At 43.1% G+C, this 23,853-nt stretch overlaps 1 protein-coding gene across 1 annotated transcript; it reads right to left on the reverse strand.

Moving 5' to 3' along the window:
* Nucleotides 1–91: 91 nt before the first annotated feature.
* Nucleotides 92–23,823, reverse strand: LOC121273229 (keratin, type II cytoskeletal 8-like). The gene is made up of 9 exons (XM_041180244.1): nt 23,457–23,823; nt 22,088–22,296; nt 10,327–10,387; nt 9,122–9,217; nt 8,604–8,768; nt 6,871–6,996; nt 4,253–4,473; nt 2,337–2,380; nt 92–407 (listed from the first exon to the last, which is right to left on the reverse strand). The coding sequence occupies exons 1-9, from the start codon at nt 23,706–23,708 to the stop codon at nt 262–264; spliced, it is 1,320 nt and encodes a 439-aa protein (XP_041036178.1). The 5' UTR covers nt 23,709–23,823; the 3' UTR covers nt 92–261.
* Between the last annotated feature and the right edge of the window lie 30 nt (nt 23,824–23,853).

The following is a 23,853-nucleotide window of genomic DNA, read 5'->3' on the forward strand; positions in this document are numbered from 1 at the left end:
GCAAATCTATTAATTTTGTAAATGGCAGCAAAGACGTCTAAGCTCTGATGCAAGTTAATTGTAAAACTACTCAAAACAGTAAACACATATGTAATGTATTATCAAGTTTTATTTCACACTTGGTATCAAGAATGGGACAAAATCCTTCATAATTCCTTATCAATGAGGTCTTGAGGTACATTTTAACCAGCAAAATTTGAAACTCAAAAGTTAAAAATGACTGAAATGATCAGACATATCTTTCTGTATAACACAAATACTTCATTTTCTTGGATAAAAGGGGGACTCAGAGAGTGTCTTGCCATCCTTGGTTTCAATCGTCTTGACGATAAGGGATTTGGTCACTCCGCTTGTTTCCAGCCCACTACGGCTCAAACTTTCGACCTGTAACTGCGGAAATCCAAAACCTGCCAAATGGTTACAGATTTTAACATGTGAGGAAAGAGAAGGAGCAACAATTGCACTGGAAAGCACGACTTTCCTCATCTACCTTTTTATTATATTGAGCAGTAACCTGTGACCAACATTAAACACTGGTGTGGTGCAAACATCTGCAACTGTATCAGAGGGGCATGGAGACAAATTGACTCTTCTAGGTCCATCAGATCTGTGCAACATAACTGACTTAAGGGTCAATCACAACCAATGTCTTACTCCAGGTTCTACACTAAAGGATACCACAACAGGAGTAAATGAAGGGACTCAGGCTCTGGTCATGATCAGCCCAAACAAGGTGCTATGGGCAGTTACCAGGTGAGGGCCAATACTTTCTCAAAACAGCAGAAAAAGAAAAAGAAAAATCAGATGATCAGACCAACTGCTCCATTGACAATAGGACTTTTTTCATGTGGTGTATGGAAGGTGGGATAGCCCTTCCTCCCTGCTTAAAATTCTCATCTATCCTTTCAAAATTCCTCCATGGCCTCATCCCTTGCCATCTCTGTAAAATTCGCCAGCCCTACAACCCTTCAAGATCTGTGTTCCTCCAATTCTGTCATCATGCACATCCCTGATTTTCACTTTTGCACGACTGACAGCCATGCCTTCAGCTGCATAGGCCCTAAGCTCTGGAATTCCCTTCCTAAACCTCTCCTCCTTTAAGACACTCTTTAAAGCTTACCTCTTTGATCATGCTTTTGGCCATCTGTCCTAATATCGCCTTATGTGGCTCAGTGTAAAATTTTGTTTAATGACACTGTTAGGTGCCTTGGGATGTTTTATTATGTTAACGGTGCTATATAAATGCAAGTTGTTCTTGTTGTAGTTGTTGTCATAGTATTCTCTTGCTATGGAGCAAGTGAAAGGCCATGAAATAGTATTGGGTCACTGTTAGCTGGCATCCTACAGCTGGGCAGGCCATTCGCAGAGGTCCAGGGGTGAATAGGAGAGCACCACAGCCAAGGGAAGGCAGGCCACCAAGAGTTCCTGGCTATATTCGGTGCACCACTGGGCTAGAGGATAATTAACATGCCTTTGGCAGGGTTCACATCCCAAATAAAAATATTCAGCACATCAACAAAGCAAGAGATGTTTTATCCCATGGATCATGCTGAATCTATCATGGCAAAACATCCAAAATGGCCATGCACAGGCCCATAGCTGTATAGATACAATAATGCCTTATCCTTCAGGATATCCAGGCTTTCATATTTTTACACCATCTTCTGCTTCTGCTGTCGCTTGTCTCTCTCTACACTCCAATTTTCACAGTGATTTTCCTCAAGGCCTTAGCATATGCAAGGCAGGGGTGGTACAGTTCTACAAATAGTATTCCATACCTGGCCAGAGTGGCAACTCTTTGTATGTGACCCCATAAGTGAATGCAAACAAGCTATTTTACTTTGGGATCAGCGGGGGGGTGGGGTACATAATAGCCAAGCTTGATATTCTCTACTTGGTGGGGTTAATTTTAACTTTGGTTTGAAAATTATAGATTGTGGCCTAGTTTCCTGTCCATTGAAGTCAATGCAAAGTAAATTTGGGCAGGGTGTCTAATGGATGACCAATTTGATATCACCCAAATGTAAAACTGCTCCCTGTTGTCTGGATTTGAGCACTGTCCAGTGGCAGGGTGGGAAGGGTGGGTTACTGGTTAATCAAAAAAGGGCAAAGGTTAATTTGGGACCTTCCGCCACCACTTTCTGACCTAGGAGCACAAAGACACCCCCCCTACCTGTCCCCAACCCCGCATCCCATGTAATACCTCATCCCAGCCCAGGCTACAGGGAAGAGAATGATTGCGTTCTTAGGACTCACTGCCATGCCTTGCCAAATGTATCTTGTTTTGCACAAAATGATCAGATTTTGTAATTTAAATAACTGAGGAGTTCTCTTACTTTTGATTGATTGGTGATAGGTCACATTCACTGGTGTTGATAACCTAAAAGTCAGAGAATAACAGTTAATGGACTGAACACGACCAAACGCACGCGCGCACACACACACATGTGCACGCACACACACACACACACATGTGCACGCACACACACACACACACACATGTGCACGCACATACACACACATGTGCATGCACACACACACACACAGCTTTGAGGATTAAATTATTAGGAGAGGTTGCATCAACTTGGCTTGTATTCTCTTTAAGAGAGGAGATTGAGAGATCAATACCATCAATCTTATAAATATTTATTAGGTTAGATACAGAGAAACTATTTTCTCCAGTGGGAAAACCAGAAGTGAGGCGGCATAATCTTCAAATTAGAGCTAGGGCATTTCAGAGGTAGATCAGGAAGCACATTTTCCACACAAATGGGTCATGGAAATCTGGAACTCTTCCCCAAAAGACAATGGATGCTGGGGGACAATTGGAGCTTTTACAAATGAGATGATAGATTTTCATTAGGCAATGCTATCAAGGGATGTGGAACTCAGGCGAGTAAGTGGGATTGAGATACAGATCAGCCATGATTGACTTGAATAACAGACTAGACTCAATGGGCTGAATGGCCTCCTGTTCCTATGTTAGAGAGGGACTGGTACTTCTTTTTGTTCTGGAAAATGAACAATGTCTAGGTTAAGAGTCAAAACTAGACACTCGTTAACAAGAATCAAAATTAGTTCGAACTTAGTGCCCTCTCATGCACCTCACCATGTATATCTACATTAAAAGTATTATACAAATGCGAGGCAGTGTTAGTAGTAGCATACCTGAGCTGCTTCAACTAAAACCCAAGCGAACTCATCCAGGGGAATAAAAATCATTTAGCATTTGTCCCCGCTCTTGCATTGCAGTGGGAGCTGTTTCAGTCACGCCCAAAGCTGTTGGTGTGGCAGATTTTACATTGCTGCAGAATTCAAGCTGCATTCAAATAGCTGACGGACAAGTGAGCCTCCCAATCTTGTGAAAACACGTGCCAGCACTCTGATTTGTTTATATTGTTAAAGATGCATCACGCTGTAACAGTTAAACATGTACTGCCCCCCACCCACCCCCATCAACATATACAAGTAGTAAGACACAGGATCGGAATAGCTTTAGGCTGGGATACCAGCAGCAAGTTTGCATCGGGCTGGCAGGCACACGTGCCATGACAAACATATCGCCCATGCCCACTTGTTCCATGCAACCTGGAAGATCTGACATGTGCTGATTATGGAATTGGAGGGGGGAGGTGGGGGAAGGAGGTTGTCCCCTCCTACTGCCTGAAACATCAAGATATCAGCCATGTCCAGGTGGACAGGTCCAAAAAACTATTTGTCTTATTGTTTTGAGATCCAGGTTCTTCCTTCTGTCGGGGCTCCCCGGTGTGACCCACTTACAACCACCTGGAAGCTAGTGTATCTCATTTCACTCAGGGTAGTGGTCTTCAGCCCAATGCTGGGTCCCAACTGAGCCAGAGGAGTGGGAAATCTTGGCTTAGAGAGTCCATAACCCTGGCTCTGCCCCCTGAGAGCTTTGCACTCCTCACCCACGCCCCTGCTTTGTATGCAGTGGGCAGAAGTTGTGTCCCCAACAAGCTACAAGGCTTCCCAGGAAGAACTGGAAATGGCAGAGGCCAAATGCAACCAAGTCCTTGGCCACCTTATGATGGGTTCCACTGGACCGACACCAGAAACCCAACAGGACTCTCACCAAATCTCTCTCTCTCTCTTCCTCCTAGGGGCCACATTGCACAACACCCTCAAAAGATACCCTTAACTAGAACCCTTTTTTTGTGCATCCATGAACATAGCCCTCTAGAAAACAGCCAAACTTATTGAACTCATTCAGACCAAGACTCAATGTACTAACCTGTTCTCTTCTCCTTCAAGCAGTTTTTTGTAAGTGGCAATTTCAATGTCCAGGGCAAGTTTAGTGTTCATCAGATCCTGATACTCTCGGACCTGGCGGATCATTTCCTTGTTAGCATTATCTACGACCTCCTGTAATTCGGCAATGCGTTTTTTAGCTTCCATAAGGGCCAGCTCCCCACGTTCCTCTGCTTCTGCGATTGCTGCCTCCAGCTGCTCTTTCTGTAACATATGAGAAACTGTCAGTGCTAAATAAACCAGGCCACAACTTAGGATTTTAATACAGTAGAGAGAACCTACTTCCTCCGGGGGGTGGAGGGGGGGTGGTGCAGTGGTAGAGTTCAGAACAAGGGGGCACAGCCTTAAAATTAGAGTCAGGCCATTCAGGGGTGATGACAGGAAGCACTTCCTCACACAAAGGGGAGTGGGAATCTGGAACTCTTTCTCTCAAAAGCTAATGAGGCTGTGGATTCAATTAAAAATTTCAGAACTGAGATTGATAGATTTTTTGTTGGGCAAAGGTTCTGGAACCAAAGCAGTAGATGGAGTCAAGATATAGACCAACCATAATCTTTTTGAGTGGCAGAACAAACTCAAGGAGCTGAAAGGCCTCCTCCTGTTTGCATACAACAGACTCAAGGGGCTGAATACCCTCATCTTGTTTCCTTGTTCCAAACTGATAATTAGCATTGTAGAGAGAAAGCCCTTCAATTCACTAATGTACATGCACCATTTTAACAAAACAAACACCTTTGCAACTAGTTCTAATTTGCACATTCAGAAAGCAACAGGAATCCTTTTCTGAGTCATGGGACTCAGTTGGTAGCATGCTTGCCTCTGAGTCAGAAGGTTGTAGGTTCAAGGGCTATTCTCGGACCTGAGCACCAAGATCAAGGCTGATATGGCAGCACAGTATTAAAGGAATGCTTCACCATTGGAGGGCCATCTTTCAGATGAGCTGTTAAACTGAGGCCTTGTCCACCCTCCCAGATAGATGTAAAAGATCCTATGTACTACTTTGAAGAAGAGTAGGGGAGTTCTTCCTGGTGTCCTGGCCAATATTTATCCTTCAATTAACATCACAAACACAGATTGCTGTTTGAGGGAGTTTGCTGTGTGCATATTGTTTGCTGTGTTTCCTACATTACAACAGTGATTGGACTTCAAAAAGTACTTAATTGGCTGTAATCCTCCACTCCCATTCCTTGAGCTATCACTGACTTGTCTCTGCCAATGCCCTCTTAGTTAGTCAGTTGGAGTGACACCAGAGCAGCCCAGGCTAGCTTAAGTTGCAAGTTCCCCTTTCTCCTTGTAAGCACATATTTCACATTATTAAATATAAACTGGAAGTTAGCACCGACATTTTCTGCTTTTAAATTCAAGATTGTTTTCATGGATTCAAAGTGCCATATTCACTGACAGTGAACACAAGTATCACAATTCCCTATGTATAATGTTAGAAATGTCTTAACTTGGCTCTTCCTTCCTCCCTGGTCAATTTGCTCCATTTCTAAATTCACCAGGCAGTGTGGAACTGAGCCACACAAATCAGGAAGGCTCCAGGCTCAGTCTGCAGTCTGTGCTGAGTCAGCTGTCCTCAGAATGGTACAGCAGCCCAAGATCAGAGAAGGGACAATCAGCCAGGGCTCTCATTCCTGCTTTGTTGCTCAGAAGCCCCTATTACAAAGGGTGTAGGGCTGACTTCGTGGAAAATGAGTGGTAACGGATCGGCCACCCGCATATACACCCCATTGACTTCAAACCAATCGAGATGGTCATCAAAATAACCCTTGTAAGTAAGGCCAGACATGAAACTTGGCCACTTGACTGAGGTACTGGAGGGCAGTTGGCACTTGTGGAACCAGAAAGTCAACACTTCTAGGAGAAGAGGAGTGGGAATTCCTGGGAGTTACCATTGACCAGAAACTGAACAGGACCAGCTATATAAATATTGTGGCCACAAGAGCAGGTCAGAGGCTGGGAATTCAGTGGCAAGTAACTCACCTCCTAACTCTCCAAAGCCTGTCCGTGAGGCACAAGTCAGGAATGTGATGGAATATTCTCCATTTGCCTGGATGAGTACAGCTCCAACAGCACTAAAGAAGCTTGACACCATCTAGGACAAAGCAGCCTGCTAGATTGGCACCTCAACGACCACCTTCAACATCCACTCCCTCCATCACGATGAACAGTGTGTACCATTTACAAGATGCACTGCAGAAACTCACCAAGGCTCCAAACCTGTGACCTCTACCGCCTAGAAAGACAAAGGCAGCAGACACATGGGAACACCACCATCTGCAATTTCCCTCCAAGTCACTCACCCTCCTGACTTGGAAATATATCACCGTTCCTTCCCTGTCGTTGGGTCAAATTCCTGGAACTCCCTCCCTAACAGCACTGTGGGTGTACCTACAACACATGGATTGCAGCAGTTCAAGAAGGCAGCTCACCACCACCTTCTCAAGGGCAATTAGGGATGGGTCAATAAATGTTGGCCTAACCAATGACGTCACACCCATGAAAGTATAAATGAAAAAAATTTATGGGGGTGGTGGCATTTACAACGAAGAAAAAGCAATGACTTAAGAATTTTGATTTTCTGAAGAACAATCTTACTTGTTTGTTCAGAGCCTGGATTTCAGCGTTTAGGCGTCCAGCTTGTCTTTGCATGTCAGAAATCTCAGTCTTCCTAACACGGAGCTCATCTGCATGTTTCCCAGAATTTTTCTTCATATCGTTGAACTAAAATGGAGAATCAATTTTAAGGTAAAATTCATAATCGTTCTTTAAAGATGCCCAAACCTCCCTTCAATAAAGGTGGCCATTGTGCTGACAGTTTCAACAGAGGGTCTACTCCCAAACATCAACATAATTCACTCTTTGCAGATAAAGATGGACTTGCATTATCTGTTGACTTCTAAATTGTAGCTGTGTTTGCCCTTTTTATCTGTCCTAGTGTTTCTCTTAGTTACTTTTCTTCTTTATTGAGAAACTTGAGGGAATGGCCAAGGCCCATAGTCCAGAAAGGAGTAGGTGGGGGAGGAGGAAAATCAGGAGGCTTTTGTTTTGGAATGTATGACGAAGATAAAACTGAGGAATGCACAGAGATCTGATTGTGGGAAATAATTTACAAACGGAGAGTGTATACACATTAGCAAAGACTGAAGAGGCTAGGTCTCTTTTCTATATAAAAGGGAGGCTGAGGGGGTGATCCGATAGAGACCATTAAGATTATGTAAGGATTCCATAAACTGGACATAGAGATGATGTTTTCTACCTGCTGGGAGGGAAGGTGGGTGGGTGGGGGAGGCAGTGGGGTAAGGGGAGACCAAAATTCAGGGCCACAAATATAACTTATAAACAAATTAAAGAATTGATTCAATATGTGAGGTTCGACATTTTCAAGACAAGTAGCTTTGCGACATTCTCGAAAACTTTGAAATGGAAAGGGATTTATCAAGCATAATGTGATTCACCTAGCAGTAAGGATATCAGTGCTGCAATCCATAGGGAAATCACACAGACCTGGGTTATGTGAGGACTCAGCAATTACTCTGGGGGGATCAGAGCAGTCTTCTACCAGAGTGCCGGTGGAAAGTTGGATAACTCCCGCAAAATTACAGAGCAGTTAGTTACATTTATGAAGGGCCTTATGTTGAAACGAACAAGCACTTGAAATGACTATTAATCACCAGTCTCATACCTTCAAATAAAAATGAATTGGGGTATAAACTGATCTTCTAAGGGGGGGTCAAATTTATCCAGTCCATAATTTGAGCGCAAAGGTTGACCTGAGTGCAGAATGGAATTTCTCATTTGGGATTTTTGAGTGTACTCACTCTGCCTGTTGATTAAAGTTATAGAGGACACAAATTTAGGATAAAAGAGCCAGAAGGGAAACAAGGAGAATTTTCACAACCTGTTGTGATCTGGAATGCACTACCTGAAAGGGTAGTGGAAGCAGATTCAATAGTAACTTTCAAAAGGGGAATTGTATATAAGGAATTGGGTTTGGGGAAGGAGCAGGGGAGTGGAATTAATTGCATCGCCCTTTCTAAACTCTCGCCCAGGCAAAATGGGCTGAATGGTCTCCTTCTGTGCTGTACAATAGGTGAGATTTAACTGAAAAGTTGGTTGAAATTACACTGCAGGACATTAGCAATAAGTACAAATGTGCGTGTAGGAGATTCTCCCCATATTATTCGTCAATATTTATGTCTACACAAGATACTAAGATTGTCTTTTTCTTTTTGTGAATCAAAACATCCTAGAAGGCCGCTCACTGATGCCAGTGCTGATGCCTACTTTCCAATTGGAGATACTCTTTGACAGAGTATGCCAAGCATTACCTTGCCTTCCCATGAGCTCATAGTGTCTTGGCGAATTTTAACTACCATTCCTTCATATTGAGATCGGACATCATCGAGGATGCTGGAAAGGTCCAGTTTACGGCTGGTGTCAACCTCCAGAGTAATAGCAGTATTCTTCATCTGGGCCTGCAGCTCATGGATTTCCTGGGTAGGAAAACAAGCAGATTTACTTCAGTTTAGCAATGCCACTTAACAGTTACAACTCGTGTTTAAATAAAAACATAAAAGCAGACCATATTTGTATTGTACACCATGTGAGAGTTGCGTCAATCAGGCTAACTGGAAAATATTGTGATAAAGGTCACTTCTGTTGGTGCTAATGCACCAGTGTTAGTTTAGTACAAACTTGCGAAATGGCAGCATTGCCCTAGAAGAGGGAGAGCACCTAATCACACCTTCCTCTCCTTCTGGGTTCCTGAACTTACCTGTTGAAAATGGAGCATTCCCTGTGAAAACTCTTTATGTCCTTATCTTCTATAACACAATTTGTTCCTTACCTCTTCAAATATGTCCTTCAGGAAATTAATTTCATCAGTAAGACTCTCAAGCTTAGCCTCCAGGTCCACCTTGTTGAGATAGCTTTCATCAACATCCTACAAGGCAAAGAAAAAGAGAAGGGTAAAGTATAGGAGTTATACAGGGTTGGGCGTGGGGGTTGGGTGGAGGATTTTGAATAGTCTCCATTGGTTTTCATTCTTTTTCTCCAATTTTCACCCCTCTTCTTTTGAAAATGCTTGCCCTGTTTGAAAACCAGTTTCATAATGGCCAGACATTTCTAGTGCCATGCCATTGTGACTGTTCTTTACAATATATGCTTATATTTCCTTCATTGGTGTAGGTGTGGCATGGTAGGATACGTGCCCACCCAATGGGCTCAGCCTTGACACCGGTGAATGTTCTAGGGTCAGCTTAATTTACTTGTTTTCGGCAGATTCCCAGAGGCATTGTCGACTGTGACTAAGCTTATCCCCAGGCTTGTGGTGGGGTTGGGAAGAGGTGGGTATGTGGAAAATAGCAACAGGATCTCCAACGCCTGCAGCAACTTAAAGGGCCAGACAAAGTCCCCACTGTTCATCCAGCAGTAACCTTAACTCAAACAAGAAAATTCCATCTCTCTCTCCATTAAAGTGTCTGCTATGCCCACTGAAGCCTTTTTCACATTTCCCAACACCTAGCAGTGCTGGATAAATCTACTATAATGAGGTGCAAGTTACAACCCACATATCTGAGGAGGCAATAAACCCTGATGCTATGCCATTATTGTTGTCTTATTTAAACACCCCTCTCCGTCCATTTGTGAGGATGCACCTGCAGCATGTGCATGGGTGATGCCAGGAAAATCTGCCAACCATAGAAATGGATGGGAATCCAGTGTAAAGGGTCCTCACCTCACCTTCTGCACCCAGCTGCTGAAAATACCAGCCCCCCGCCACCCCTACCCCCCAGCCAAAAATCCCTCCCGTGTGTCAGCAGGTATTCAACTGTGGGGTTTGGTGGTGGGAGGTGGGGAGGAAATCAGTCGGTTGTCAGGACAGATGGATGGATGGACGGACGTGCCCACACACACCTAAGTACCATTGCGGCACCTTGACTGAAATCAGTTAACTTGGCTCAAATGGAGCTCAAGCTATGGGGTTCCCATTTACAGTACATTTCCCACTAAAGCAGCAGAGATGAGGATTGGCGTTTAGCTTGAACTCACCTTCTTGATCATTACAAATTCGTTCTCCCTCTCGGTACGCAAGTTGATTTCATCTTCATACCTTCAGAACAAAGATAAACATCATCATAAATGATTGCTTGGAAGACCTGACTGTAGAATTTCCAAGTTATTAACTGTAGAATCATAGAATGGTTACAGCACAGAAGGAGGCCAACTCAGCTCAACACACTCCCATGCCCTTGCCCCATTGAACCATAGAAAAGTTATGGTGCATAAAGAGGCCATTCAGCCCATTGTGTTTGCACTGGCCAAAAAAGAGAAAAAAGAAACTAGCCACTTATTTTAATCCCACTTTCCAGCACCTGGTCCATAGCCTTGCCGGTTACAGCACTTCAGGTGCAGATCCAGTCACCTTTTAAATGAGTTGAGCATTTCAGCTTCAACCACCAACTTAGGCAGTGAATTCCAGACCCCCGCCACCCTCTGGGTGAAAAAGGTTTTCCTCATGTCCCCTTTAATCCTTCTACCAATCACCTTAAATCTATGTCCCCTGGTAACTGACCCCTCAGCTAGGGGAAACAAATATTTCCTGTCTACCTATCTAGGCCCCTCATAATTTTGTACACCTCAATTAGGTCACCCCTTAGCCTCCTCTGTTCTAAGTAAAACAACCCTAACCTATCCAATCTCTCCTCATAGCTGCAATTTTCAAGCCCTGGCATTCTCTCCAGGGTGATTATGTCCTTCCTGTAATGTGGTGACCAGAACTGTACACAAAATTCCAGCTGTGGCCTAACCAACTAACTGTAGCCCTGCAAATGTTCCCTCTTCAGCTAATTATCCCATTCCCTTTGTAAGTCATAATTGAATCTGCCTCCACCACACTCTCAGGAAGGGCATTCCAGACCTGCAAAGTATTTCTCAATAGAAGTTACAAAAATCATGAACCATGTTTAATCACTTTTGAAATCACATTTACAGAGTGCACTGATGGTAAATACCCTCCTACAAGTTTACCAGCTTCAGGGTTTTAAAATCCAAGCCACTGCTTCTCGATATGTGCCCCAATCAATCTAATCTCAGTGGTGTCCTGTACCTTAGGCTACAGCCCAACACCATTTCCCTTTCTAGAGGAAGTTTGCAGTGTAAAATTGTCTGTTAATGATGGGCCTTTACAAATTTTAGCTATGTTAAAGGCACTATATAAATCCAAGCTGTTCTTAATATCTTCAAGGTGAGATTGACTGCCCTTGACATCAACGCAGCATTTGACTAAGTGTAGTATCAAGGAGCTCTAGCAAAACTGGAGTCAATGGGAATCAGGGGGAAAACTCTCCACTGGTTGGAGTCAGATCTAGCACAAAGGAAGATGGTTGTGGTTGTTGGAGGTCAATCATCTCAATTCCAGGACATCATTACAGAAGTTCCTCAGGGTAGTGTCCTTGACCCAACCATCCTCAGCTGCTTCATCAGTGACCTTCCTTTCATCATAAGGTCAGAAGTGGGGATGTTCGCTGATGATTGCACAATGTTCAGCACCATTCGCGACTCCTCAGATACTGAAGCAGTCCATGTCCAATTGCAGCAAGACCTGGACAATATCTAGGCTTGGGGTGACAAGTGGCAAGTAACATTCATGCCACCCAAGTCCCAGAAATGACCATCTCCAACAAGGGAGAATCTAAGCATCGCCCCTTAACGTTCAATGGCATTACCATCGCTGAATCCCACACTATCAACATCCGGTGGGAGTGGGGAGGGGGGGGGTGTTTACCATTGACCAGAAACTGAACTGGATCAGCCATATAAATACTATGGCTACAAGAGCAGGTCAGAGGCTAGGAATCCTGTGGCAAGTAACTCACCTCCTGACTCCCCAAAGCCTGTCCACCTTCTACAAGGCACAAGTCAGGAGTGTGATGGAATACTCTCCTCATGCCTGGATGAGTGCAGCTCCAACAACACTCAGGAAGTTCAACACCATCCAGGACAAAGCAGCCCGCTTGATTGGCACTGCATCCACAAACGTTCACCCCCTCCACCACCGATGCACAGTGTGTACCATCTACAAGATGCACTGCAGAAACTCACCAAGCCTCCTTAGACAGCATCTTCCAAACCCACAACAACTACCAACTAGAAGGACAAGGGCAGCAGACACATGGGAACACCACCACCTGGAAGCTCCTCATCGAGCCACAAACCACCCTGACTTGAAACAATATCGCCGTTTCTTCACTGTTGCTGGGTCAAAATCCTGGAATTATCTCCCTAACAGCACTGTGGGTGTACCTACACCACAGGGACTGCAGCAGTTCAAGAAGGCAGCTCACCACAAGGACAATTAGGGATGAGCAATAAATGCTGGCCTAGCCAGCAACATGCACATCCCATGAATGAATAAAAAAAAAAGCCCACAGGAACCCAAATTCCAAATTTGGAGACTACATGGTTAACTGTAACACAGTAAAGGTCATTCAGCATAGGCTGTAAAATCTTTCAAACACCTCAGGATATAAATGTATTTTATGCTTGCATTTTTTGACATAACTGGCACACTACAACATTTTTATAAAATAAAGTAGTATGTTATTTATAAAATTTTATAAATTTTTGATTTCAAAATTGTATGCTACTGATAGCGAAATTATCAACACTGAATATTAATGCCCTAAATTGTAAATGTCCCAAGTCCCATTCACTTATCACTTCTGACCGAGATAAATAGGTTCTTGATTGGTAAGGGGATCAAAGGTTACAGGGAGAAGGCGGGAGAATGGGGTTGAGAAACTTATCAGCCATGATTGAATGGTGGAGCAGACTCGATGGGCCGAATGGCCTAATTTCTGCTCCTATGTCTTATGGTCTTACATTGACTCCTGGTCTTGATTTTAAAATTCTCATCCTTGTCCTCAAATCCCTCTGTTGCTTTGCCCTTCTCTATCTCTATAATCTCCTCCAACCCTCCAAGATATCTGCACTCCTCTAATTCTGACCTCTTGTGCGTTCATGATTTTTACTGCTCCACCATTGGCGGCCGTGCCTTAAGTTGTCTAGGCCCTGAGCTCTGGAGTTTCCTCCCTACACCTCTCTGGGTCTGTACCTCACTTTCTTCCTTTAAGACACTCCTTAAAACTTACCTCTTTGACCAAGCTTTTGATCATCGGACCTAATATCTCCTTATGTGGGTCAGTGTCATATTTAGTTTTAAGATGTTCCTGTGAAGTGCCTTGGGATGTTTTATTATGTTAAAGGCATTACATAAATATACGTTCTTGTTGTTGTTGTTTAACTTCTAACTTATCACACTCTGCTTGTTCACAACAGTCAAAGAGTTTGTTTTTAACTTTGAACACCAGCTCCCCAGTGGTGCAATGCATCATTTGGCAAGGCAATGGAGCTATACACACCAGGACGATCCCAGATTCAATCCAGGATTTCTGTTGAATTGGCTAAGTTGGTCCTTTCTGCTCTTGTGTGATTGCAAGCAAAATTAATTTCATAAAGAGCAGGCTATATGCCTCTTGGACTCGAAACGTTAACTCTGCTTCTCTCTCCACAGACGCTGCTAGGCCTGCTGAGTTTTTCCAGCATTTTGTTTTTATTTCAGATTCCCAGCATCCGAAGTATTTTGCTTTTATCATTATATGAGCCCCAAGCCTGCTCTGCCATTTAATATTAAAATGGCTGAGCTTCAGCCTCAACTTCACTTGCTTGCTCTTTCCCCATATCCCTTTTAGTGCCCAAAAATCTATCTACCCCACTCTTGAACATTGATTGAGCATCCACAGACCTCTGGAGTACTGTAGAGAATTCCAAAGATTCACAACCCCATAAGTCCTATACGTCCATGTCTTTCTACAAGTGTTTGTCAGGGCTAGTTAAATGATAAATTAATACACTCTGTGCAAAGCCACTTATTTGTTCTTTGAGATTGCCCTTTATACTTTGGAATTTATGGTGCTCTGGGGGCATGCTGAAGTGCCAGGGCTTGTAGATAGGAGTCCACAACAGCAGTTACTAACTGACACTAGACTGCTAACCATCAGTCAATAATTACATGGCCAGTTCAGTGGTGCTTTATCTTATGTCGTCATTTTGGCGTTTGTTCATGTGTCATGGGGCATTTGAATTATTTTGATCATGTAAGGGTTAACATGCTCACACAAAATTCCTTTCTGCTTGGTTTCAATGCAGTTGTTCAGCTTGATGAGAATGGGGTCAACCAGTCCATGGCTGTAGCAAATTAAACCACATGAGTGGTTTTGAGAAATATGTGATAGTGCATCAGCTGTGGCTGGGTAGATAACACACTTGCCTCTGAGTCCAAAGGCTGTGGTTTAAGTTCCACTCCAGCGACATGAGCTCATAATCTAGGCTGACACTCCAGTGCAGTTCTGAGGGAGCACTGCACTGTTGGGGGCACTGTCTTTCAGATGAGACTTCGAATTCCAAATTGTCTGATCTCTCAGGTGGATGTAAAATAGCCCATTGCACGATTTAAAGAAGAGCAGGTGAGTACTCCTCAGTATCCTGACCAACATCTTTATCCTTTAACTTTATATCCTTTATCCTTTAACCCTCAGGGCTGATTGCATTTCGGATTTCAGATAATTTTGGTTTTTGGACACTGCATATAAACTTACATTACAATAGCCTAAGCTATGCTAAACTATAGTCTAAAGTAAATAAAATGGCGAGAAAAGTAAGATGCATCACAGAATAATAAATAAAGGGTATGTGTAATAAGTTTCTTTTTGACATGTTCACCACAAAAATCACAAGGTAAACAGTGCAGACAAACAACTAGACTTCCTGTGCTAATAGTCGATGAGGTTCAAATAAAAGTGCAGTTTTTGGATGTGTTCGGTTTTCAGATAAAGAATAGCCAATCTGTAATACCAAACAGATTAACTGGCCATTCATCTCATGGTCTTTATGAGACACTGCGGTGCACAAATTAGCTGCAGCATTTGCCTACAAAACAACCATAATTGCCCTTCAAAGTAACTTGTTGGTTGTAAAGCATTTAATCAGTTCCGGGGATTATAAAAGGGCATTATATAATTTATTGCATTCCAAAGGATATCATTAAAATGATCAATCTTAAGGGGAAGATAAACTTAGGGGTTGTTCACTAACATACTTAGCTCATCTAAATAAGAAATAGCAAATATCATTATAAAGAACTCTTGAGCACCATGTTGAAGCTTAGCCATGTAGACCAGCTCCTGCCTTCAACCAGTGGTCTGTGCCAAATCAGCTAACCTTGGCTCGGAAGTGGCAGAAATCAAACTTGCATCAAGTCCCATTCCACACATCCCCTGGTGCTTGCTGACCTATGTTGGCTCCTAGTCTGGTGACACCTCCAATTTCTCCCTCCCAATCAGGAAGCAAATGTATATGAATGCCCCTCGAGAACAGGATGAGACTCGGACAATGACAAGGAGGTACCACCATCCCACAGTTAGGTAGATTGCTGACACATGCTGTCTAAGCTTGCCTATGAAGAATAGCCACTTGAGTGAGATACCAGTGCCAGTGAAACAGTATCTCCACCTAAGTCAAGCGCCTTTGGGACAGTAGCAAAGAGAATTGAAAAGACTTCATAAGTCGAATGGAAGTTGAACTTTAAATCTGCTTTCTCTCATTCTCATGGACAGCTACCCTTCCACGTATAAAAAAAGGCACTAAGCAGATGGCAGCTATACAATCAGTTAATGAGTGAGTGCTCAGGAAATCAAGTTAATCAGCTTTCTTCCTTTTACCAAGGGGGAGGGGCGGGGGGTGCGGGTAGAGATAAAAGCGAAATGGAAATTTCTATTTCCTTAAAGGGGAATTACAGTATGCAAATAATCAGTTTACAATAACCCAAGAGAGGAGGAAGAGCAGGGGTGAAGTTGATAAGATTGATATTGTGATTAACTTGAGATCCCTAAATCTCTCCATCTCTCTCTCTTCTTTTAAGATGTTCCTTAAAACCTATATTATTTGACCAAGCTTTTGGTCACCTGCTTCTCTCTTTAAGGACCACTGGTTAGGCCCCTTAATGCCTGGTACAAATGGATGGAGCTTGTGTCATATGCGCTCTGTCCACTTCCACCTTAAAATTACAGTCAGGGTCTGATGTATGTCAGGAGACATTGATCTGCCTATTGCAAGTGGCCTCCCACTCAAAACACACGGCATTCTAAACACCCAGCTGGGGCCCCTATCCAAGATGGTGTCAGTCAGAGCACTAGCATAAATTTGGCAGTGAGTGATCCAACAGCATTTTCAGGCCAGTGCTGTCCCAGTAACAGTTAAAATCAGCTCTCATTTATTTTAAACACCAGTGAATTTCTGGTGGTGATGGCAGAAGAGCTAGAATCTCGAGGAACACCGGCTACTTACAGGCAGATGTTCCTTTGGGAATGGGACTTGTGTTTCCTTTAAGCACACAAGGAAGGGAAGGGGAAACCACCTCATATATTCTTTTATAAATATATAAAATTGGTAGCGTGCCCGCCGACAATTATAAGACCTGTTAATGCTATTAAAGTATCAAATAACTTAAATTTTCCACTGCCCATCCAACCATAAGGTTGGCGGGCAGGTGAAAAGGCCAAGGAGCCTTTGCAATTTTTTTTGGAAACCTCATTCACGGGCAGGACGAAAAATACCTGGAAAAGCTCAGCAGGTCTGACAGCATCTGCGGAGAGGAAGAAAGTTAACATTTCGAGTCCGTATGACTCTTCATCAGAACTAAGGAAAAATAGAAATAAGGGGAAATATAAGCTGTTTAAGGGGGGTGGGACAGGTAGAAGTGGATAATAAAAATAAAAATAATTTTCTTAAAATTCCACCTATAGCATGACCCCTCTGTCACACGAGGGGACATGTTTCATAACATTTTTCAAATCTTCACTTTTTTTTGAAAATGCTTCATCTCCCTGAGGCAGCTCTGTGCCTCAGGGAGATTACGAAGCGCTCACTCGCATGAAGTTCCCCGCTCGCCAGCCCCCCCACCCCCCCAAACCAGGCAGCACTCGTGCTGCTGCTCACATTTCACGCTTAATTGGCCTGCCAACATGAAAATGCCTTCCAGCCTCGATCACGGGCAGCAGTCAGCTTCCCAACCGCCGCTGCCTGCCAAGTCAAATTTCTGTCCCTTGAAATCTATATGCACATCAAGGACATCTCTTTATTATCATTTATTTATAATGTCACCATTAGCACATCCTTTAGCTAATATCACCACTGTCAATACCCTTTTGTCCTTTTGTCTATGACAACTTTGGCAATCTCTTCCTGGCCCCCACCTATCACTGACCCCCTATCCAGCTCTACCTGTCTCACCCCCTCTACCAGCTTATATTTCACCTCTTTTCTATTTTTCCTTAGTTCTGATGAAGAGTCATATGGACCTGAAATGTTAATTGTGTTCCTCTCCGCAGATGCTGTCAGACCTGCTGAGTTTTTCCAGGTATTTTTATTTTTGTTTCACATATTCTTTACCCTAGTAATATTAAAAATAGGAGATGCCTATGAGCAACTGAAGAGGAAAGCATAAGACTATGAAGTAAAGAGAAAAACAGCAGAGAACCTGGCCTTGGGCAGATCACCACTACAAAATAGCCAAAAACTTTTTATGCAGACCCATTAACCTATCTGCTTCCAAGGAGAATTAACGCACCTATTGTCTGCAACTGGGGGCTATCAGAACTGGCTACAGATCTACTGAAGTAAATTGCTTTGGGCGTAGTGTCCTATTGAGGGGAAAGATTTCAAAGCTAATCCTTGGGTTGTCCAGGTGCACATATTGACAGGTGTGTTGAAAGATAGCTGAACTACTCCAGTTAACTTTATTTGCTGCCTGCTCACAGAACTCTCCTTTGAGGGGTGTTGATATAGAAGTAATGCTAAAAGAAATTATAACTTATTTCAAAAAATATTACAGACTATGTGTACATGGGAACTGGGCCAAAACAGAGCAGGAAAGTACTGTGTTTGATTCCTATCTCAGCTGAACAAGTAATGGGACTGTTTTGCAATGTGCTTCAGGGCCCCTGGGCTTAGGAACAAGAAGAAATCAAACAAAACAGTTCCTTCAACCTGATTACCACATAATGGCTCCTGTTGTAAAGCACGTGTGAACACAAAGGGCAGGGCTAGGAATGAACAGCACTGATGCCCCTCCCCAGGCAAACAATAAACTGACTAGGCTGGTGTATGAAGAATAATCACTCTGGGCAAGGTAGAGATAAGGGCTGCACGCCCAGTATGAGTCATTGCCTTTGGATACATGGCAGCGGTAGAGCTGGGGCATGGGGGTTGGTACGGAGAACCAAACAAACTTATCAATATAAAGGATCTACAAGGAGCTTAAAGTCCTTCAAGTCTTCTACACTAATTTTAACCCCAATTCACCCAGAGACCAACCAATGGGATCAGGCGGATGAAGATAATAAAGTCAGGAGGATATCAAACGGGCGACCAATCCAATACCATCAATCTCTCGGTTACAATTACCCCCATAGCTTCTCACTTTGGGTTACAATATTGAACAAATTGAAAGTCAATATTTTAATAAGCATGATTATTGCTATTGAAGCACTCCAAGATCGGTATACCACATAAGAAGCTAGATTCTGCACAAGCGAGAATGGGAGTTCACACCTTGCTGGAGTCAACAGACCTCAAAACCTTTAAGAGTGCTCTTTGAATTTAGCATGTCTAAACTCAAGTCCAGCATGGCATCAAATGCTCACGTGAATATATTATCTCCTTCTGCTCATCAAAGTGAATCAAACCTTTTCCTGTCACCACCCCCCACCTCCCATTTCTCTGCTGACTCATGCTGAGGTGTGGTTCAGTCAGGCAGCCTCCAGTGGCCATATTTCACCTGTGAATCGAGGCAGTGAGTGTGGGCTGACTATTTGATCTAGAAAGTAGCACAGCCAAGCTCGATCCTGACCCCATCCTTACATGCACACTATGCCGTAATGTTACACAGAATTTGAACACAGGAGCAGCTAATTTGTCCCCACTAGTCCCACTCTGGTGTTTTGACTCCAAGTGAGCAAAGTGTTCATTAGATGGGTTGGGAACCTTTGAGTTTTTGGTCTCCCCTCCCTAATCCAGGCTTTTCATAGTATCGCATTCACCACCTTGGCTGAGATCAGCTAATTAGGCACAAACTGAGAATCAAATATGGGAGCCTTTTGATCTGTATAATTTCAGTCTGCACTGGACAATGTATTTAGGTGACTGAACCACCAAGAAAGGTTTAAAAGCCTCTTCAAAACTTTGGTGGTTAATAGTCAAATCAGACATATTTGGTGCTGTGGATTAGTTGCTGCATTCCCCTACATGACAACAGTGACTACACTTCCATAACACACTTATTTTGCAGTGAAGCATTTTGGCACATCCTTGGGATGTGAAAGGTGGTATATAAATGCACCCCTTTTCTTTCTTTAAACAGTTAGAACAGTAGAATCCTATCATGTTTCAGGAAGAATGGTATGCCAAGTGAAACATAAGAGTCAACAAGCCCAGACTTGTGTCCAATGGAATTAACTGTACAAAGATTAAGCATTACAAGCAACTTATATGCAACTTTACTAGTCATATGTTTATGTCTGGAAGACAAATTGCCTCATAATGTTTCATAAACTTTCTCCTATTTATTGTTGCATCTCCCAATGCCCTGATCAATTTTTATCCCTCAACCAAAATCATGAAAAACAGATGATCTGGTCAGTTATTGCACTGCTGTTTGTGGGATCTTGCTGTACGTAAATTTACTGTCACCTTCCCCGACACTACAACAGTGAATAGACTTCCAAAGTGCTTCATTATCTGTGAAGTACTTTGTGAATTTGAGGCTGTGAAGGGAGCTTTCTTACATTGAAGGTTGATGGTAATGGTGCCATAACAATACTGTTTGCAAAGTCCACCTGTCCATTATGTTTTGTCCCTGCGGCACATTCTAATTCAAGCACCCCACATGAGATTCCTGAGCTACTTACTAGGTAAGAGTAGATGAGGTGGTTTTCTGCTGCTTTCCCTATGGTTTTTAATCTTTTAAGTATCTTCTCCTCAGTGGAGTGCAAACAAAGCTAAGGAGTTCCACCAACATTTTATCTGGTCTCTACTTACTAGAGCTGTCTGGGACCCAGTCCTAACATTGGTCCACAGAGCTGCCCATCATTCCTCTCTGGATGTTAACCCAATGTTAAGAAACCACATTCCAGTCTTCACTCGGGGCTGGGGGTGGGGGGTGGGGGGGGGGGGGGGGGGGGGGGGGGGGGGGCTGCTGCTGCTGCTGCTGCTGCTGCTGTTAGGAGTGGGATTCACATGAACGTTGCCTGTAAGATTTTGTCGCTGTGCTTTCAGTGCATGGTGCTTTTAAATATTTTTGCCTAAAAAAGCCTGCATGGTACCTTGTAGGCCGCTATACAGCTGTGTGTATGCACAGCTTAGAATCTGTGAGGCTCAGAGGCGTTGGCTCATTGCTTCAAACACATCGCACTGTAAAGCTCGGGATATTCTAGTTTCTCTGGACTGACCTCAGCTGCATGCACATTTCCAGATCTAAAATATTAATGGGGAGCTCAGTTTGGTTTAATCTTTGTTTTGTACAGAGTTTCTGAATTTTTTTTTTAAATAAGCCAAATCATTTGAGCTTGCTGTTCAAAGAATACTGTCCAAGTCTTCAGCTCGAAGATAATTCCTCAGACAAACCAGTGAGAAAGTGAATTAAAGGGGAACTCTGTCAGCGAAGTTCTGCTATTGTTTGTAGTGGAGTCACTGCTCAGTTAGATGCAGCAGGTCTACTAGCCCCATTTTTCATACTGCTATAAAAAGTGGTGTTCCCACGGAATCATAGAGCACAGGAGGCCACTTGGCCCATTGTGCCTGTGCTGGCTCTTTGAAAGAGCTATCCAATTAACTCCACTCCTTTGCTCTTTCCCCATTGTCCAGCAATTTTTCCCCTTTTCAAGTATATATCCATTCCACCTTTTGAAAGTTATGATTAATCTACATTTGTTTAAGTACTGCATTCCAGATCATAACTTACTGCTTAGTATATATAAAAAATCTCCTGTCAGGTCCTTTTGCCAAAAGGATTGTAGCTGGTGTTGGTTTGGCAAGACCTCTGGGCGTTGAAACCAATAAAGCCTCAATTACCTTACAAAATGTCTTTGCGCTTAACTCAACCACCTCTTTTGTTTTAGCTGCGGGTAGTGTTCTGAGAGCCCTTGTGAATGAAGAGCAGAAACCCTGAGCTGTATTTGCGCTGATCATCCAACATAGTTCCAGTGGCCAATCGGAAGAGCCCTTAAGGAAATCTCAGTGGTAATGACAGTGACAGTGTGACCTGAGATCACTTTGCACTCTGTTGGGTTGTCTCTGTCTGCAGTTCTACTACCGATTCTGTGTCCAATCCACACAAATGCATTGGAATCACACTGAGAGAGATAATGTGTGTTAACACATGTATATGCAATTCCCTTGTCCCCCTACTTTAAAACAAGTTAAACTTATAAAAGTTTGCAGGTTTGCTTAAACAGCAGCCAGAGGAATTTCATGGGAACATGTTAACACAGTTATAACTTATATTAACGTAAAACATAACTTATATTACATACAACTTCTGCAGTCAAATTGGTGCTTCTCTCCCTATCGCTAAAATTCACGCCTATTCTAGTCCAACCAAATTAGCTCATTTTCTCATGCGCAAAATACCGCACAGAGGAATTTCACCCTCCCCCTGTAAAAAATTCAAAGGGCATTTTTGAACATCTGCGCGTACTTGGTTTTGTAGTCTTCCACCAGCCCCTGCATGCCCTCCAGCTCGGCTTGCAGGCGAATTTTCTCCTGGGCCAAGGCATCGATCTGCTGCCTGAGGTTGTTGGAATAAACTTGGAATACGCTGTCAATGTTGGAACTGCGCACACCTTTCTCCTGCAGCAGCTTCCAGTGCATTTCCAATTGCTTGTTGCGTTGTTCCAATGTCCGCACCTTGAAACACAAACAAATACACTGGGGAGTTTAGAAAGACAGTCACCACACGGGTACTTAAAACACGCTTTTCATGCGGGAACTTAGAACATTTTATAGAATACAGATTTTTTTTAAACCCGCTTGCATTCCAGGGTAGGTGGAGTAAAATATTACAAAGAAGAGTCATATAGACTCGAAGCGTTAACTCTGGTTTCTCTCTCCACAGATGCTGCCACACCTGCTGAGTTTTTCCAGCGTTTTCTGTTTCAATTACAAAATAATAGATGTCTCGGGCGATGGCGCAAAACGGGCGATATCGGATGGGTTTGCCTGTCATAAAGGGAGCCTGACATTTAGTTCCATTGCAGTCAGTGGAATTAAATATCAGACGGTGCTTCTAACGGGTTGCCCATCCAATATCGCACTTTTTTGTGACACTTTCAAGCCCAACAGGTCTCCATTGCGCTATATCAGCACCAATGCAAAAAGGTAATATAGTTGGTCACAAACTGCAAATATATATATATATAAAATGATCCGGAAACTCCCTATTTAACTGTCAAAACACCAGAAATTTGTTTTAATATAGAACAACAGGACGAAAGAATAAGTCAATAATTTCAAATGGTACTGGGATAATGAGATTTTTGTTTTAAGATCCCTAAGTCCTTAAGTTGAAATGACCAAAGTAAAATTTGTTATATTTCGCAAGGAAAGGGTCTAAGCAACTTTCCCCTCCCTAACCCGGTCAGCCTCCTTTTCTTATAATAATTTGGCCCTCATCTTTAAATCCAAACGGTCAGATGTTGCAAAAGAACGGGACAGCTTGGAATTACACGAAAAGAATCCCATTAAACTGCTTAACTCGCACTCTGCTGTGAAGTTCAATTTGTTCCTTTGATGCTTCATTGTTCCACCTGCACCGTTAAGGAGAGTCCTCGTACTGTTATACACAAGGTGCATTAGCCCTGGGGCGACCTCGTTTTAAAGGTGTCTGGTTTCAGTGTTTACGTAACCATTTACAATGTTTGAAAGGTTTCAGACACATAACACTTTAATATTTTAAAATAATGCTTTATCAGCTAGTTCAATACTTTGAAAATGCTTTATATTTCATAGTTGAATATCTTGTTACTGTTTATATTTAAGTTTAATATTTTGCTAGTTTTTGCTCTTACCTTGTCGATGAAACGAGCGAACTGGTTATTTAACCCTTTGATCTGTTCCTTCTCTTGGATACGAAGCTCCTGGAAAGCCTGGCCGCCTTCGAAGCTGGGGTTCTCGAGGGAGATTTTGCCCAGGGGTAAAGCGGCCAATCGCTGGCCGGCCCCCATGCCCAAGACCGCTCGGCTCGACCGTTGAATGGTCGCGCCAGGGGTGTAAGACTGGCTGCTGAAGTGGGTTCGGGAGCGGAACGAGCGGCTGGACATTTTTTTTAAGTTTTAGCTCCCAACTTTAGAAAAGTTTGGATTAACTGGAGAAAGGGAGGAGGGGGAAATTCTCAGAAACCGCTGTCCAATCTTGTTTGCCCCGCGGCAAATGTGCTCCCGTTAGCGGCTGCATGGAATATAGCAA

The sequence above is a fragment of the Carcharodon carcharias genome, chromosome X (assembly GCF_017639515.1).
Source record: "Carcharodon carcharias isolate sCarCar2 chromosome X, sCarCar2.pri, whole genome shotgun sequence".
Lineage (NCBI taxonomy): Eukaryota > Metazoa > Chordata > Chondrichthyes > Lamniformes > Lamnidae > Carcharodon > Carcharodon carcharias.